At 45.2% G+C, this 19,317-nt stretch overlaps 1 protein-coding gene across 1 annotated transcript in view; it reads left to right on the forward strand.

Annotated features, from left to right (window-relative positions):
• The window catches only part of trpm2 (transient receptor potential cation channel subfamily M member 2), a 130,461-nt gene that overhangs the window by 97,453 nt on the left and 13,691 nt on the right, over positions 1-19,317 (forward strand). Inside the window, exons 22-29 of the mRNA XM_033024204.1 lie at positions 1,342-1,513; positions 5,280-5,460; positions 8,718-8,899; positions 11,986-12,118; positions 12,257-12,347; positions 13,409-13,496; positions 14,271-14,419; positions 15,246-15,313. Coding sequence (XP_032880095.1) covers positions 1,342-1,513; positions 5,280-5,460; positions 8,718-8,899; positions 11,986-12,118; positions 12,257-12,347; positions 13,409-13,496; positions 14,271-14,419; positions 15,246-15,313 — 1,064 coding nt within the window. The remainder of the gene's footprint in view (positions 1-1,341; positions 1,514-5,279; positions 5,461-8,717; positions 8,900-11,985; positions 12,119-12,256; positions 12,348-13,408; positions 13,497-14,270; positions 14,420-15,245; positions 15,314-19,317) is intronic.

Raw genomic sequence — 19,317 nt, forward strand, 5'->3', positions numbered from 1 at the left:
TCTTTGTCGGGACTCCGTAGTCGTTGGGGCTGCAACGTGGAGCGGCCTCCAACAGGAACGACCTGGGGCTCCAGCTGCGGAGCTGCCGACTACTCACCGTCACGGGGCTGGCCGAGTCCGGAGCGGGTGGAGCTGTGGTGGAGCGCTGCTGCCACCCGACCTCCGGAGGTTCGGAGGCTGCAACTGCGGGTTTGGCGGACGGCGGCACCGGGAGCCCGCGGGTCCCTGCTGGGTGACCGCTTTTCGGGGCTTCCGCAACGGCGACTTCTCCCGCCCGAATTGCGGGGTTGAAGAGCACCTGAGCGGGGCCTTACACCATCGCCCCGCGCGGCTTGGAATGGCCGCGGGACTTTGCGAGCACCCGCCGGGGGCTCTAACACCAAGACCCGGTGCGCGACCTTGCATCACCCGGCGTGGCTTTAATGGCCGCGGGACAATCGCCATCGCCAGCCGGGGGCTTTGACTTTGACTCTGACTCTGACATCGGGGGGGAGAGTGCAGTGGAGAGAAGTTTTTTTGCCTTCCATCACAACGATGTGATGGATGTTTGTGTAAACTGTGTTGTGTCTCGGGTCTTTTTGTTTTGTAATGTATGGCTGCAGAAACGACATTTCGTTTGGACCTCAAGGGGTCCAAATGACAATAAATTGAATTGTATTGTATTGTATTGTATTGTATTGTATCACTAAGGCATAGAAGGCTGAGGCCAAATATGGTAAATGACGAGTATAGATGAGGGAGTCAAGAATCAGCGGACATAGGTTTAAGGTGAGAGGGACTAGATTTAATAGAAACCTGAGGGGCAACTTCTTCTCTCAGAGGTTGGTGTATATTAGGAATGAGCTGCCAGAAGAGGTAGTTAAGCATTCAAAAATAGACAATAGACAATAGGTGCAGGATTAGGCCATTCGGGTCTTCACGCCACCACCGCCATTCACTGTGATCATGGCTGATCATCCCCAATCAGTACCCCGTTCCTGCCTTCTCCCCATGTCCCCTGACTCCACTATCTTTAAGAGCTCTATCTAACTCTCTCTTGAAAGTATCCAGAAAACCGGCCTCCACCGACCTCTGAGGTACTTGGATAGAAAAAGGTTTAGAAATAAATGGGCCAATTGCAGACAAATGGAACTAGCTTATGTTGGGCATCTTAATTGGCATGGACAAGTTTGGAGGAAGAGCTTGTTTTCATGCTGTATGACTAATATTTATCTCTTTTACTGACTTGTTTTACCAGCTCAAGATCTACATTGGACATATTGTCAATGCCTTAACACCTGGTTGTCATGCTGAAAATAGTGTGTGTTCATGAATTGTTCAATGAAGCTTCTCTTTCTACAGATGAAAGACATCTTCTTCTTTCTGTTCCTGCTGTTTGTGATAATTGTGGCTTATGGTGTAGCTAATCATGCCATCCTCATCCACAACGACGAACGGCTAAACTGGATATTCCACGGGGTTGTGTACAAGTCATACCTGATGCTCTATGGAGATATCCCGACTGATATCAGCTGTAAGTCGCCTCTTCATTTCAATGTGTAGAGCCACCAGCTCGCGGAAAAGACCCTTGTTCAAACCAGGCCATGGCCAAAGGGATTCTCCGCCAATGGGGCTACTTTATAATGTAGGATATACAATTGTCAATTTGCACCCATAAATGCCAAAGGATTGGTGTCAAATAATTTGGTTTAGAAATAGTGCAAAATGCTACAAGGAGAATTTCCCATGTTTGCTTGATATTCCCCAAAATATCTGTGGGTGGTATTGTAGATAGTCAGGATGGTTGTCAAAAATTGCAGCAGGATCTTGATCGGTTGGGCAGGTGGCTGTGGAATGATTGATGGAGTTTAGTACACAGAAGTGTAAGGTTTAGTATAGTTTAGAGGTACAGCACAGAAACAAGCCCTTCAGCCCACTGAGTCTGCACCAACCAGCGATCACCTGTACATTAGTTCTAACCTTCGCGATAAGGACAATTTACAGAAGCCAATTAACCTACAAACCTGCACGTCTTGGTGATGTGGGAGGAAACCAGAGCACCTGGAGAAAAACCACATGGTCACAGGGAGAACGCACAGACTCTGTACAGACAGCATCCATAGATTGGATTGTATCTGGATCCCTGGCGCTGTAAGGCAGCAACTCCACCACTGCGTCACTGTGCTGTATTTTGGGAAGTATAATCAGAGCTGATTCTACACAGTGAAAGGCAGGGCACTGGGGAGTGTTGTAGAGCAGAGGGATCTAGGAGTGCAGGTACATAGTTCCATGAAGGGCCAGTTTGCATGCTGTATGACTATGACTATATCTGGTGCATCCAGTTGATAGAACAGACTGGGTGATACTGCCTGCCCGCCAAAAGCAAACACCTCAAGAGTGCACCATTGTGAGTGACAAGTTCATAAGTTTATAGGAGCAGAAGTAGGCCATTCGGTCCATGAAAAATAAGAATATTCCACTTTAAAAATAAGGGGTAAGCCATATAGAACAGAGATGAGGAAAAACCTTTTCACGCAGAGGGTTGTGAATCTGTGGAATTCTCTGCCTCAGAAGGCAGTGGAGACCAATTCTCTGCATGCTTTCAAGAGAGAGTTGATAGAGCTCTTAAATATAGCGGTCAGGGGATATGGGGAAAAGGCAGGAACGGGGTACTGAGTGTGGCTGATCAACCATGATCACAGTGAATGGCGGTGCTTACTAATCAACAATCTGTCAATCTCTGCTTTAAAAATACCCAATGACGGTCTCTGTCCGTGGCAATGAATTTCACAGATTAATCACCACACTCATTAATGAAATTTCTCTTCCTCTCCCTTTCTAAAGATTTTATTTTATTCTGAGGCTGTGACCTGAAGTGGAACGTGCTGACATTGGGTATTTTTAAAGCGGAGATTTGACACGTTCTTTTACAGAGAAACGTGAGGTGTTGTATTTTGGGAAGTCTAACATGGGCAGGACCTGCACAGTGGATGATAGGGCACTGGAGAATGTTGTAGGAGTGCAGGTGCATGGTTCTTTGAAGGTGGAGTTGCAGGTTGATAGGGTGGACTAAAGGGCTTGTGACACATTGGCCTTCATCAGTCAGAGTTGGGAGGTCATGTTGCAGTTATAAAAGATGTTGGTGAGGCTGCCTTTAGAGTATTGTGTTCAGTTCTTGGCACCATGTTATAGGGAAGATGTTGTCAAGCTGGAAAGGGCGCGCAGAAGATTTATGAGGAAGTTGCCAGGACTAGAGGGTCTGAGCTATAGGGAGAGGTTGAGTAGGCAGGGACTCTATACCTTGGAGCACAGAAAGATGAGGGGTGATCTTTTAGAGGTGTATAATATCATGAGACGAAGAGATCAGTTAGATACACAGTCTCTTTCCCAGAGTATGTGAATCGAGGACCAGAGGACATAGATTTAAGGTGAAGGGGAAAAGATTTAATATGATTCTGAGGGGTAACTTTTTCACACAAAGTGTGGGTGTATGTAATGAGCTGTCAGAGGAGGTATTTGAGGCGGGGACTATCCCAATGTTTAAGAAACAGTTAGACAGGTACTGGATAGGACAGGTTTGGAGGAATTTGGACCAAATGTGGGCAGGTGGGACTAATGTAGCTGTGACCTGCCGTCTGGTGTGGGCAAGTTGGGCAGAAAGGCTTGTTTCCACACTGTATGATTCCATGACTCCGTTGTGACTATTAGTAAGGGTGTCAAAGGTTACAGGGAGAAGCCAGGAGAATGGGTTTGAGAGGGGAAAATAGATCAGCCATGATTGAATGACGGAGTAGACTCGATGGGCCGAATTGCCTAATTCTGCTCCTATGACATAAATTCCATTAACAAACCCAAAGAGTGGTTATGGAATCCTGCGTTGGTCCAAACTATGCCTGTATTTTTGTGATAAATATAGAATGGTTCTCATTTCAGTATTATTCAGGCCATCCCTGCCAGTCCACCACCCTTCACCCACATCCTCTACTTTATCTTTGATTCATTTCTGTTACTTCTTGGTCTCAACAGGATCACCATCTTTATAACTGATTTTCATTGTGTTCTCTTTCATATAGTCCATTTCTCATCTACCTTTCCCTTTGTCGACTTCATGATCTCCATATCAATGGCTAGGTTAAAGGCAACAATCATTACCAGCTCACTGTCTTCCACTTCCACTTCTGCCCCTTGCCAATCATTTAGACAATGTGTTCCAGATTCCACCTACCCTATGCATGAAAAAGCAATCTCCCTCAGATCACCTCTAAACCGTATTTCTTCCCCTAAACAAATACCCTTTAATTTTAGACACCACTGCTGTGGGGAACAGTTTTGTCTTTCAGTACAATCTGGAGAAGTTACGATGATTTTGAAAAGCATGTAGAAGATATGATTAGCAAGTTCCCAGATGATATGAAAATTGGTGGTATTATTGATAGCAAGGATAGCCATCGGCTACAGAGTGATATTGATTACTTGGTCAGAACAGTCTATTCACACAGCTGAGACATGCTATTCGAAACAGACCACACCAGCACGGCGAGTCTATTCTGTATCCTTTCCTGTACATCTGCATCCTTCCTCTTGTTGGGTGTCCAGAACCATACACGGTACTCCAGATTCTCAATGTTGGCCTAGTATTACAGAATTGTACAGCACAAAGCAGGTCCTTTCGGCCCATCTTATCCATGCTGATGGTGATGCCTATCGATGATATCCCATTTGCTGCAATATTGATCATTCTGCTTTTTCTATCCAAGTACCTGGCCAAATGCCTTTTTAAACATTGTAAAATGATCTGTCTCTATTACCTCCTCTATCAGCTATTTCCAGATGTTCACCCTCTGTGTGAAATATGTATCCCTCAGATCTCTTTTAAATGTCTTCCCTTTCATCTTAAACCATGTTCTACATTGCCTGGGAAAAATATTCTATTTATCCTCAATAATATTACAAGTGGTGCACTTACCAGAATATAATCCTGATAAGCGCATCACATCATGCTTATCAGGACTATATTCCTTCTGCCATTGCTCTGAACATTTCACCAGTCATCAATGCCACCCTATCAGCTAAAGATATCCTTGCTATCAACAATCCCAAAAATGGTCATATCACCAGGGAACTTATTAATCACACCTGCATTCATATCAAGATCATTGTAACTTTGCCAGATTTTGAGAATGCAAAAATGTGTTTTAAAATGGGAAAGATAACTAAAAGAAAGCAAAAAATGTGATTGCAATTTTATTTGTGTCCAAAGGTTAGAATTGTCAACTAACTCTTGTTGCCCTTACATAAAGATTCGGGGTTTGACCTCAATCAATGCAGCGTGAACGGCACTGATCCCTATCAGCCAAAGTGTGCTGAACATAACAGCATTGGAGAACCCATCTTTCCCGAGTGGCTAACCATCCTTCTGCTCTGCTTATATCTGCTCTTCACCAACATCCTGCTGCTCAACCTGCTCATTGCAATGTTCAAGTAAGTGACCACATCCTCGTGAGTTAAAGGCAATGCGAGATATTTAAAGGGGAAAAATCTAGCATGAAATACAAAGCAAAAGGGAGCTAATTTCAGAGGGAATCTGACTCTTGTGGACTGGATCCAAATATGGGCTAGTTAGACCAATAGGATCGGCATTGTGGGGGACTTTAACTTGCGTAATATAGATTGGCACTGTCATAGTGCCAAGGACTTGGATGGGGTGGAATTTGTCAGATGTGTTCAGAAAGTTTCCTGAGGCAATATGTAGAGGGCCCTACAAGAGAAAGGGTATAGCTTGACCTACTCTTTGGAAATTGGGATGGGCAAATGACTGAAGTGATTGTGGATGAGCATTCTGGGACCTGTGACCATCGTTCTATTAGCTTTATAATAGTCATGGACAAGGACAGAGCCGGCAATAGACAATAGGTGCAGGAGTAGGCCATTCGGCCCTTCGAGCCAGCACCGCCATTCAATGTGATCATGGCAGATCACCCCCAATCAGTACCCCGTTCCTGCCTTCTCCCCATATCCCCTGACTCCGCTATTTTTAAGAGCCCTATCTCTCTCTCTCTCTCTTGAAAGCACCAAGAGAAACTGCCTTCATTGCCCTCCGAGGCAGAGAATTCCACAGACTTACCACTCCCTATGAGAAAAAGTGTTTCCTCGTCTCCATTCTAAATGGCTTACTCCTTATTCTTAAACTGTGGCCCCTGGTTCTGGACTCCTCCAACATCGGGAACATGTTTCCTGCCTCTAGCGTGCCCAAACCCTTAACAATCTTATATGTTTCAATGAGATGTCCTCTCATCCTTCTAAACTCCAGAGTGTACAAGCCCAGCTGCTCCATTCTCTCAGCAAATGACAGTCCCGCCATCCTGGGAATTTACCTTGTAAATCTACGCTACACTCCCTCAATCGCAAGAATGTCCTTCCTCAAATTAGGGGACCAAAACTGCACACAATACTCCAGGTGTGGACTCACTAGGGCTCTGTACAACTGCAGAAATACCTATTTGCTCCTATATTCGATTCCTCGTGTTATAAAGGCCAACATGCCTGGAGTCTGGGGTCAAGTGTATTCCTGAAGGAGGTTAGGGGACTGAGAAACATACTTAAAAAGGAAATCAGGTGGACAAAAAAGGGGGCAGGATATATCTCTCAAATTAAATTGAGGATTCTCTAAAGAGATTTTATATTTTATCCTCTTTCAAGGAATAAACTGCAGAAATGGGCAGATATACTGAAATAGGTGGAGAAATGGCAGATGGAGTTAAATCCAAGCAAGTGTGAGGTTTTGCACTTTGGGAGGCCAATGTAATAGGAAAATATATAATTCATGGCAAGACCTTTAATGGAATTGAAAATAGGGATCTTAGGTCCAAGTCCATAACTCTCTGAAAGCGGCAATACAAGTTGATAGAGTGGTAAAGAAGGCATATGGTATGTTTTTGCCTTCATTAATCGGACCATTGAGTATAAGAGTGGGGAAGACCTGGTGCAGCTTTATGTTTGGTTCAGCCAAATTTGGAGTACTGCTGGCAGTTCTGGTCACCCCAATACAGGAAAGATGTGGAAGCTTTTGTTAGGTTGCTGAGGAGGTTTAACAGAATGATACCTGGAAGTTCGACAGGTTTGGATTGTTTTCTCTGGATTAGCAGAGGGGAGGGGAGACCTGATAGATGAGAGGCATTGGTGGGTTAGACAGCCAGAAATTTTTTTTTCCAGGATGGAGATATCAAATAGTAAAGAGCAGAGCTTTAAGGTGAGAAGAGCAAAGTTTAAAGGAGATGGTTGTGGAAAAAGATATGATAGTGGCATTTAATAGACTTTTGGACAGCAACATGGAAATTCAGGAAATTGATTATATGCAGACAGATTAAAAGATGGTCTTAGTATCATATTTGGCATAGACATTGTGAGCCAAGGCCCTGTTCCTGTGCTGTACTGTCTATGTTCTAAGATATATATGTATTTGGATAGACAGGAGTTGATTCAGGATAGTCAGCATGGTTTTGTACATGCGACATTGTGTTTTACGGATTTGATTGAGTTATTTAAAGAAGTAACCAAAGGTTTGACATGGGCACGGCCATATACATTGTCTATATTGTCTTCAGCAAGGTTCCATATGGTAAACTGCTGTGGACAGTTAGATTAGATGGGATCCTGGGTCAGCTAGCTAACTGGACACAGACCTGGTTTTATTGAAAGAAGCAGAGGTTGGTGATGGATTGTTGTTTTTTGGACCAGAAGCCTGGGACTCTATTCCCTGAAGCGCAGCTCTCTAAGGGATGATCTTATTGAGGTCATAGCGTCATAAAATATGGAAACAGGCCCTTTGATCCAACTTGCCCACACTGACCAACATGGTCCATCTACGCTAGTCGCACGCCTGCTTTTGGTCCATCTCCCTCTAAACTTGTCCTATCCATGTATCTAAGGTAGAAACAATGCTGGAGAAACTCAGCTGGTGAGGCAGCATCTATGGAGAGAAGGAATAGGCGACGTTTCGGATCAAGACCCTCCTTGGTGAGACCCTGGTGTGGTCTCACCAAGACCCTGTAAAACCACAGTAGAACCTCCCTGCTCCTATACTCAAATCCTTTTGCTATGAATGCTAACATACCATTCGCTTTCTTCACTGCCTGCTGCACCTGCATGCCTACTTTCAATGACTGGTGTACCATGACACCCAGGTCTCGTTGAGAATATTAAAGGGAACAATGATGTGGAAAAGTAGGAATTGGACAAGTAGCTGGGGGTGGGGAGGTGGCTGGGGAGTAATGCCCCTGTCCCACTTAGGAAACCTGAACGGAAACCTCTGGAGACTTTGCGCCCCACCCAAGGTTTCCCTACGGTTCCCGGAGGTTCCCAGAGGGTTTTGTCAGTCTCCCTACCTGCTTCCACTACCTGCAACCTCCGGCAACCACCTGCAAACTCCAGGAACCGCACGGAAACCTTGGGTGGGGCGAAAGTCTCCAGAGGTTTCCGTTCAGGTTTCCTAAGTGGGACAGGGGCATAATGCTCAGAGTGGTGTGTTTATAACAGAGAAACAACAGCAAAGACTAAAAGGGCCTGTTTTATGAAAAATTGTATAATTTCATAAATGTTGGACCTCAGTAACTAACTTTGAGTGGAATAAAACATTTTTATTTTGACTTATGAGCTTCAGTCTACCAGGTTTCTTGGACTTTGGGAGACTGGGAGATAGCAAAGAGCTGCACTCACTTCTGCCTTCTCCATGGTCTTAGCTACACCTTTCAAGTGATCCAAGATAATACAGATAAGATCTGGAAATTCCAGAGGTATTCGCTGATCGAGGAATATTACACCCGCCCGCCTGCACCACCTCCTTTTATCATCTTCAGTCATATAGTCGTCTTAATTGAATGTGCAACTTGCAAGCAATCAAAACGGAAACACAAGAAGTTCAGTAAGTCCCTTCTTCCATTAACCGTTTCACTGGTAATCATATACAACGCTGGAAAGAATGGAGAAGTCTACCAAAGACAAAGTTCTATGCAAAGGAAAGGCAGCTGTCATTGATAAAGCATAGGTGCTGGATAGGCTAGTAGCATGTAAAATTGCCTGGTCCATATACAATGCATCCCGGGTTGCTGAGGGACTTCGGGGCTTAAGCTGTAATCTCTTAAATATCCATGGATTCAGGACCCCCAAAAATGTGTATGGATAAACCCAGTAATCAGAGACCAATCAGTTTAACTTTGATGCTGGAGACACAATTACAAACAATAATTCAGGGCAGAATTAGCAGTTACTTGGACAAATGACTAGCGGTGTCCTCCAGGGATCGATGCTGGGGCCGCTACTCTTCACGGTGCATATCAATGATTTGAATGAGGGAATTGAAGGCTTTGTGGCCAAGTTTGCAGATGATACGATGGGTGGAGTGGCAGGTAGTGTAGAGAAAGCAGGGACTCTGCAGAAAGACTTGGACAGGTTGGGAGAGTGGGCTGAGAAGTGGTAGAATGAATACATCATAGCAAAGTGTGGAAGCATGCATTTTGGTAATAGGAATAAAGGCATCGACTACTGTATTTTCTAAATGGGGAGAGAATTCAGAAATTGGAGGTGCAAAGGAATTTGGGAATGCTGGTGCAGGATTCCCAAAAAGTTAACTTGCAAGTTGAATTGGTAGTAATGGAGGCAAATGCAATGCCAGCATTTATATCGAGATGGCTAGAATACAAAAACAGGGATGTTATGCTGAGGCTCTATAAGGCGATGGTGAGACCACATTTGAAGTATTGTGAGCAGTATTGACCCCCATATCTGAGGAAGGATGTGCTGGTGTGGAGAGGGTCCAGAGGATGATTACGAGAATGGTCCCAAGAATGATTGGGTTAACGTATGATGAGCGTTTGTCGCCTGTAGTCGCTGGAGTTTAGAACGATGAGGGGAGACCTCATTAAAACTTACCAAATAGCGAAAGGCCTGGATAGAGTGGATGTGGAGAGGATGTTTCCTCTAGTGGGAGAGTCTAGGACCAGAGGTCATAGCCTCAGAATAAAAGGACGTACCTTTAGAAAAGAGATGAGAAGGAATTTCTTTAGTCAGAGGGTGGTGAATCTGTGGAATTCAGTGCCATAGACAGCTGTGGAGGCCAAGCCAATGGATATTTTTAAGGTGGAGATGGACAGATTCTTGATTAGTAAGAGTGTCAGGGGTTATGGGGTGAAGGCAGGAGAAAGGTATCGAGAGGGAAAGATAGATCACCCAGGATTGAATGACAGTCGACTTGATAGGCCAAATGACCTAATTCTGCTCCTAGAAGTTATGGACTTATGAAATGTCACTTACTTAGAAAATGTACAGAATGAATTTGTTAAAGGTAAAAATCTTCAATTAAATTGATGAGTTCTTGGATGATAAGCTTGATAAAGAAGTTAATGTGCTCAGTAAGACCTTCCAAAAGGCAGAAACACACTTGATGTCTCAGGTTGAAAACCTTTTGTCAGAACTACGACAAAAAGGTAATAGTACATCTGATCAAATGACATCAACCTGCTATGTTAACAGTTTCTCTTCATGAATGTTGCAGATTTACAGGATTTTTGTTTATATTTTGTATCTCCGGGACCTGCTGTTTTTGAATTAGAGTCACAGCATCATTCAGCCGGGAAACCGGCCCTTCGACCCAACTTGCCCACACCGACCAACATGCCCCATCTACACTAGTCCCACGCCGACCAACATGCCCCTTCTACATTAGTCCCACGCCGACCAACATGCCCCATCTACATTAGTCCCAGCTGCCTGCGTTTTGCCCATATCCCCCTAAACCTATTCTGTCCTTCCACCTGTTTAATGTTTCTTCAACATTATGATAGTACCTGCCTCAACTACCTCCTCTAACAGCTCGTTCCATACACCTGCCACCCTTGGTGTAAAGAAAGTTGCCTCTCAGGTATTACACCTTTCCCCTTTTATATTATACCTTTGCTCTCTGGTTCTTGATTCCCCTACTATGGGGAAAGGGCTGTGCATTAACCCTATTTGTTCCTCTGATGATCTTATACACCTATATAAGGCCACCCCTCATCCACCTGCACCCCAAGGAATAAAGTCCTAACCTGTTTAGCCTATAACTCAGGCCCTCAAGTCCTGGCGACATCCGTGTAAATCAATGCATTTTTTCCGGCTTTTCTATAACAGGGTGACCAAAACTGAACACAATACCCTAAATGTGGCTTCACCAATGTCTTGTAGAACTGTAACATGGCCTCACAACATCTGTACTCAATACTCTGACTGATGAAAGCCGTTTTGACCACCCTATCTACTTGTGACACCATTTTGAAGGAGCTATGTACCTGTACTCCTATATCCCTCTGCTCCACAACACTTCCCAGACCCAAGCCATTCGCTGTGTAGGTCCTCCCCTGGTTTGATTTCCCAAAATGCAACTGCTTGCACTTCTCTGTATTAAACTCCATTCCTCAGCCTAGCTGATCAAGATCCTGATGCAACTTTTGACAACCATCTTCGCTATTTACAATACCACTTTAGTGTCATCTGCAAATTTACAAATCAGATGCCTTGTACGTTCTCATCTAAATCATTGATATGACTGACAAACAGCAATCGGCCCCACACCAATCCCTGAGGCACACCATTAGTCACAGGCCTCCAGTCCAAAAAACAACCTTCCACCATCACTCTCTGCTTCCTTCCATGAAGCCAATTTTCTATCCAGCCTCCTTGGATCCTAAGCAATCTAACCTTCCAGAGCAGCACACCATAAGGAACCTTGTCAAATGCCTTGCTGAAATTCATATATACACATCTACAGGTCTGCCCTCATCAACCTTTTTGGTCGCATCTTCAAAAAACTCAAATTCAGATTTGTGAGACACGATCTCCCATTCTACGACTCTATGACTGCGTGACATTCAAAAAACCATGCTGACTGTCCCCTGCCCATCTAAATACATGTCTATCTTATCCCTCAGAAAATGCTTGTATATCTCATCCCTTATTTTACATCTTTTTTTAAAGAGAAGCAGCTGGATGAGAAAGAAGAAGCTGATATATTATCCTGGGAGAATATAATTAAAGAGAATTATCTAGTCAAGCAAACACGGAACCAGAACCAGAGTGTAAATGAGCAGGTCAAGTGCACCTTGGAAAAGTGAGTATGTGTGCTTGAACTGCACCTCAGTCCTGCAGGGTCTTGGCCCAAGATGTTGCTTGAGTATGCTGAGGATCAAACCAAGGTCTCTTTAGTGTGCAACAGTTTCTTGAGCTTCTGTCCCATTGTATCTTTCAGGGTGGAGCTGGTTGCGGAGGTGCTTGACGTGAACAGAGAGAGCAACAAGTTTGAGGTGATGGAGCAGACGATCCATCACTTGGAGGATCAGGTAGTTCTCAGGGAGACACAACCGTCACTGGGGCAAGAGCACACCTGATTGTGGTGTAAAGGTCATTCATCATGCCCACTATCCTCGCCACTACAGGCAGTCCTGGAAGGAGAGGCTGAGGATATCATCACTCTGCCACAACTTTAAAAGGAAATAAGATTGGAGCAGGAATGGGCCATTCAGCCTCTCTTGCCCGATTCAGCACACAAAATCATGATGTGTTTCAGCTCCACTATGCAGCTGGATCCCAATGTGGACCATGTCAGCAGTGGGGATTCTTTGGTGATTGGGGTACCAACCCTGGACTTACCCCGTAATGGGGGGAGTCTGTATGTTTCCAGGTCTTTCTCCACAATGAAGGGGATGATATTAATTTCCCAAGCTACACCCACAATAGTGGGGAGAGGTCTGAAATAGTCCTTGGGCCCGACTTTCCCCTACGTTCCGCGCTCCTGACTGTAGATGCCTTTGAAAAGGCCAGGAAGGCCTGTTGGAGAGCTCCTTCCCACCCACTGCCTGTGAAATCCATCCCAACCCATTCTGGCAGAACGGTGGCGCAGCGGTAGAGTTGCTGCCTTACAGCCCTTTCAGCGCCAGAGACCCGGGTTCGATGCCGACCACAGGTGCTGTCTGTACAGAATTTGTACGTTCTTCCCGTGACCACGTGGGTTTTCACCGAGATCTTCGGTTTCTTCCCACACTCCAAAGACGTACAGGTTTGTAGGTTAATTGGCTTGGTATAAGTGTAAATTGTTGCTATTGTGTGCAGGATAGTGTTAATGTGTGGGGATTGCTGGTCGGCGCAGACTCGGTGGGCCGAAGGGCCTGTTTCCATGCTGTATCTCTAACCTAAAATAAACAAAAAAATTAAACCCACTTTGGAATTCCACTGTTGGGTTGAGGTAGCAGGTTCCATCATCTTCTGTATAATTTTGAAATATTGAATTGGGAAATTGACAGCCCATCACTGCAACTCCCACCCCCAGAAAGCACACTCAATGTCTACTTATTATTGGTAAACAGCAGCTTTGTTCATAGATCTTTCCCCTTAACTTCTATAGATGCTTCAGAGTATGCGAGCCTTGAACTGGATCATGAACACTCTCATGAACAAGGATTTTAGCTCCCGGGAAAATGCACCAGCCCTTGGTATGTATTGGTACATAGAACTCAGCAGCTCATTCCAGGCACCTATCACACTCTGTAAATAAAACTTGCTCTGTAAATCTCCTTTAAACTTACTCCAGTGTTTAATGTTTCTACGAGAGGAAAAGACTATCTACTCTATCTATGCTTCTTACAATTATATTCATATCTTTTAGTTCTCCTCTCAGCTTCTGGTGCTCTATAGTTTCATCGAATTATGCAGCACGGAAACAGGCCCTTTTGCCTAACTTGCCAATGCTGACCAAGTGGCCCCATTTACATTCATCTCACCTGCCCACTTTTGGCCCACCCAAGGGGCTGTTTCATTCAATCTATCAATAAATCAAATTAAGAGGTCAATTTGGGGTGGCTGGGGTTGTATTCTTTGCAATAAAATAGTCTGAGGGAAGACTTAATTGAGGGCATAAAATTATGAAGGACATTGATAGAATAAATAGAAAGTAGCTATTTGACTTTGTAGATGAGTCAAAAACCATGTCAGAGATTTAAAGTCATAGATAGATGGATTGGAGAAGAGAAGTTTTATTTTCACCCATGGGAAGTTGGAGTTTGGTGTCGATGAGTGTGGTGGAGACAGAAAGCCTCAACATGATATGTGTGCTTGAAGGACAGTGACCTGCAGGCTGGAAGCCGGGATTAGGCTTGGAGATCTTGTTGACTGGCATGAACACAATCAATGGGCTGAGTGGTCTACTGTGTGCTAAATGTACTACGACACGGACAATGTTACTCAATGCTGTTTATTTTTCTATACAGTAATTTCTGATGGTAGAATTAAAAACAAAGAAGACGTTGGTGAAGAGGGGGATTTGAAACCCAAATACCACATTAAAGCTCGCAGCTTGGTCTATCCAGATAGCAACATTGAACGCTTTCCTGTGCCTGATGAGATGGTCCCCTGGCAGGTAAGGAATGGCGGCAGGAATTATGTAGGAAGGAACTGCAGATGCTAGTTTAAACCAAAGGTAGACACAAAAAGCTAGAGTAACTCATCGGGTCAGCATCTCTGGAGAAAAGGACTAGGTGATGTTTCCCTATTCCAAAGACGTACAGGTGTGTAGGTTAATTGGCTTGGTATAATTGTAAAATGTCCCTAGTGTGTGTAGGATAGTACAAATATGCAGTGATCGCTCGTCGTCGCGGACTCGGTGGGCTGAAGGGCCTGTTTCCACGCTGTATCTCTAAACTAAACTAAACTTAAAAAAGAGTGCAATACAATTTCAAAGGCCTCAAAGAGAGGGAAGCCCAAGCAGAGATGGAGCTTCTTCCTCATCCAGTAAGCCTGATGCAAATCACATGCATCTGTGGTGAATCTCAAAATCTCAAATAACGTGCAAATTCATTGTCTTGCCTTTTTAGTTTTAGAGATAAAGTGTGGAAACAGGCCCTGCAGCCCACTGAGTCTGTGCCGACCAACAATCACCTATACACTACTTCTTTGTTATCCCACTTTCACATCCTACACACCAGGGGCAATTTATAGAAGCCAATAGCCTACAAACCCTTGCGTTGTGGGAGGAAACCGCAGCACCCAGAGAAAACCCACCCGGTCACAGGGAAAATGTACAAACTCCGTGCAGACAGCACCTGTAATCCTCTGGATTAGAAAGTGATGCAGGAAATAGATGAGGATATTAATTATAGATGTGGCATAAAGAAGTAAATTAGGCATCTTGTCAACATTACCTCCTTTTAGATATTCCCTGATTTTTAATATTTTTCTTTTTGTAGGTTAAATTTACCGAGTACAATCCACCTTCTTACACAGCGGAAAGACCAGATGAGAATCGACTGACAAGGTAAAGTAACAACCAATGTCATTTCTCTTTTAATTTACGGTTGCAGATGCATAAAACATATTCTGAGGTTGTTGTTTCAATTGGGAATCTCCTCACAGCAGAACAGGTAAGGAGTCGGGTGAGCCCAGCTCTGTTGCCAGTGGCATAGTCATTTCCCAGGGTAGAGGATTCTAAAACTGGGTGGCATAGACTTAAGGTGAGAGAGGTGGTGCAGTGGTAGAGTTGCTGCCTTACAGCGCTAGAGACCCAGGATCGATCCTGACTACAGGTGCTGTCTGAATGGAGTTTGTACATTCTCCCCGTGACCTGTGTGGGTTTTCTCCAGGAGCTCCAGTCTCCTCCCACACTGCAAAGACGTACAGATTTGTAGGTGAATTGGATTGGTAAAGATAGTAAATTATCCCAAGTATGCGGGGATAGCCGGTCGGCGCGAACTCGGTGGGCCGAAGGGCCTGTTTCTGTACTGTATCTCTAAACTAAACTGAACTAAACGAAGGTGATATTTAAAATGGACCTCAGGGCAACTTTTACACTCAGAGGGTAGTCTGTATTTGGAGTGAGCTGCTAGATGAAGCTATGGTAGCAGATATAATCACAAATTTTAAAAGACATTTACCCAGATATATAGATCGATGGTCATTGTGATGTGACTGCTGGATATGTCGGCCACCATCCCAAGTGGCATGCAATTCGCTCTCTCACTGTCTGTTCCATCTCTTCATTCAACCATGCCCATGACTCTGATAGTCCCAGTTAAAGACAGACAACTCCCATGGAGCAGCACAGCTGATACTTGCCACCAGGAGCTGCTTGACATCTTGAAGGCAGTTCCCCTGCAATGCCAGTGCATGCCATCTGGGGGATGCTCTATGTACAACTCTCTCACTCGATGGCCTGAAGGTAGAGACACACACCATCGACTGGTCACCCTCTGCAACTGAGAGACTCGGACCAAAGGCAAAGCATCAGCACCTGGTTTCAGATGCATGCCAGTGACTAGCCACCCTACCCTCACAAGAGGCTTAGGACTGCTCAGGACAGCAGCAGAGACCCAATACTTCATCCTGACCCAGTAGAAATCCATCAGCTTCTTTTGGATCTTGCTGGTCAAAGCAGGGGCCAGGATCAAAGTGACTAACCAGAGAATAGAGGTCACTAGTAGGTTTATGACCAATGCCCAGGCCCCGAAGCAAAGGACGAGGAGCTGTCCAGTCCCATGACCATCTGGATAGCGATTTTTGCTTTCACACTCTGCCAGTTTGGCACCCGGACCTCCTCAGCAGGGCTCGTGTGGACTCCCAGGAGGATGAGAGGCAAGGTGCTCCGTGTGATGGTCCCATCTCTTCTGGTGAAGAGTCCACTCGGCACTGACCTACCAAGGGTCTGAAACATTTCTCGCAATTGAATCATGCTGAGGACATGGCTGGAAAAAAAACTTCCTGGTACTCACCACACTCATAGGTCAATGGAATCTGTGGCCTCGAGGAACACGTCATCAATGTAAATCAAGAGAACAATCCCCACGCCAAAACCAATGCATAGCCAAGCCCTTCAATATCCTCTGATGAAAGAAATAGCTCTACAGCTGGCCAAACATGGACACCTCTGATGCACTCTTCACCCAAAAACACAGAGAACTGTGCAAAAGTCAGCAGAAATGTGGCCTGAGCCAGAATGCCAGAAAGGTATAGGCAATCCATTCTGTCAACTTCCTTGTACTGGTGGAGGGAGAGAAAGGGGACCAACAAACCAGTCCCCTCAGAAAGGTGAACCAGGTCCTGGAACAAATTGATGCTGTCCTGAATGGACTGAACTGGACCAAGGGGGCATGTACCCTGAAAGGTGTTCAGGGCCTAGACAAATATCTTGCTATCCATGCTAAGGAAAGAAACTGGGCTCCACTTTCATAAGTGGGGATCATGCCTGTTAGGCAACAGGACGATGACAGCCCTGCACCACAAGAAAGGCATCTTCCCAGTTGCCAGGCGTTCCACAGGACCCACGCAGAGTCCACTACCCGCACCCAGGACATCCCAGAAAGCCTGGTGGAATTCCACAGCCAGATGATCCAATGCTGAGGATTTTCAGCTCCACAGCTGGTGAAGGGCACTGATCAGTTCTGTCAGTATCAGCAGAGCCTCCAGGTACCCAGCACCCTTTGGGCTGACATTCAGCCTATTCTGGGGAATAGATTGTAATAGAGTACCTAGCCTTGACAGGCTTTGCCCTTCTCCTGGCCCCTGCTAAATGGGAGGAAGGTGCCACTTCTTCTTCCTGGAGGAATGCAGAGACTCAGAGATCTCCATTGGGAAAAAATCACCCCCTCCACGACACTGCCTTTATAGCTGACTTTCCTGGGCCTGAGGTCAGCTTGGAGCAGGTGGACTCCCCATAGTGAGGCCTGGGAGTAAATTCCAGCTCAGATTGTTCTGTATCCAGTGAATGTGCTAAAAGGTGTAAAGAGGGACAGTCAATACAACCTCCCTGTTGGATAAAACCTCTTCTGCCTCCCACAGGCAACCTGTGGAAGATGTTGATCAAACTCCCTTTCGTTAAAAAAAAAGCTTTTCTTTAATCTGTCCTCCGTTAGATAACGCACAGCTTTTCCATTCGTCAGCCTCTGGCACATGGCCGACTGGAATCAGCTGCTGTTCACACAGACTGAACGCAGACGTCTCCAATCTACTGCCCAATCTGCTGTCCATTCGTGCTGTCCCTGCACTGGGATGTGTGACAGGATAGTGTAAAGGAAGCTTTACTCTGCACCTAACCTATGCATCCCTGTAAATAGACACAAAAAGCCGGAGGAACTCAGCGGGTCAGGGAGCATCTCTGGAGCAAAGGAATAGGTGACATTCTGGGTCGAGACCATTCTTTTCGACCCGAATCATCACCTATTCCATTTCTCCAGAGATGCTGCCTGACCCGCTGAGTTACTCCAGCCTTTTGTGTCTATCTTCGGTGTAAGCCAGCATCTGCAGTTCCTTCCGACACACTATGCATCCCTGTCCTGGATTTCCAAGATAGAGAGTGATCCAAACCCCAGCACTGGCACTGCTCACTATGCCAGCCGATCCCTCTGCTTGTTACCAATTATATTAGCCACTCTCTGAGAACCTGTACAACATTTGCAAAGTGTGCAGAGCGGTTTAGGTCTTAATGTGCTGACCCAGCTAGTCCAGTCATTCACTTTCATTTACATTGTGCTCAGAGGTAGAATAACTCATATAGCTCCTGGTAGTGCTAGCTGGGGCTTGTGTCTGCTGAGGACAGGTTGGACCCAGGTGGTCCATTCTCCATAGTCTGTAACAGTCTGTATTCACTATTATCTAGGCATGCACGTACAGCAGGCAGTGATAAGCATGCAGGTACAGCAGGCAGTGAAGAAAGCTAATGGCATGTTGGCCTTCATTGCGAGAGAATTTGAGTTTAGGAGCAAGGAGGTCCTACTGCAGTTGTACAGGGCCCTGGTGAGACTGCACCTGGAGTGTTGTGTGCAATGTTGGTGTCTTAATTTGAGGAAGGACATTTTTGCTATTGATGGAGTGCAGCGTAGGTTCACCAGGTTAATTCCCGTGATGGCGGGACTGACATATGATGAAAGAATGGGTCGACTGGGCTTGTATTCACTGGAATTTAGAAGGATGAGAGGGTATCTTATAGAAACAAATAACATTCTTAAAGGATTGGACAGTCTAGATGCAGGAAAAATGTTCCCGATGTTGGGGGAGTCCAGAACCAGGGGTCACAGTTTAAGAATAAGTGGCAGGGCATTTAGGACTGAGATGAGGAAAAACCTTTTCACCCAGAGAGTTGTGAATCTGTGAAATTCTCTGCCGCAGAAGGCAGTGGGGACCAATTCACTGGATGTTTTCAAGAGAGTTAGATTTACAGAAGCTCTTAGGGCTAAAGAAATCAAGGGATATAGGGGAAAAGCAGGAACGGGGTACTGATTTTAGATGATCAGCCATGATCATATTGAATGGCGGTGCTGGCTCGAAGAG

The sequence above is a fragment of the Amblyraja radiata genome, chromosome 7 (assembly GCF_010909765.2).
Source record: "Amblyraja radiata isolate CabotCenter1 chromosome 7, sAmbRad1.1.pri, whole genome shotgun sequence".
In the NCBI taxonomy this organism is placed as follows: Eukaryota; Metazoa; Chordata; class Chondrichthyes; order Rajiformes; family Rajidae; genus Amblyraja; species Amblyraja radiata.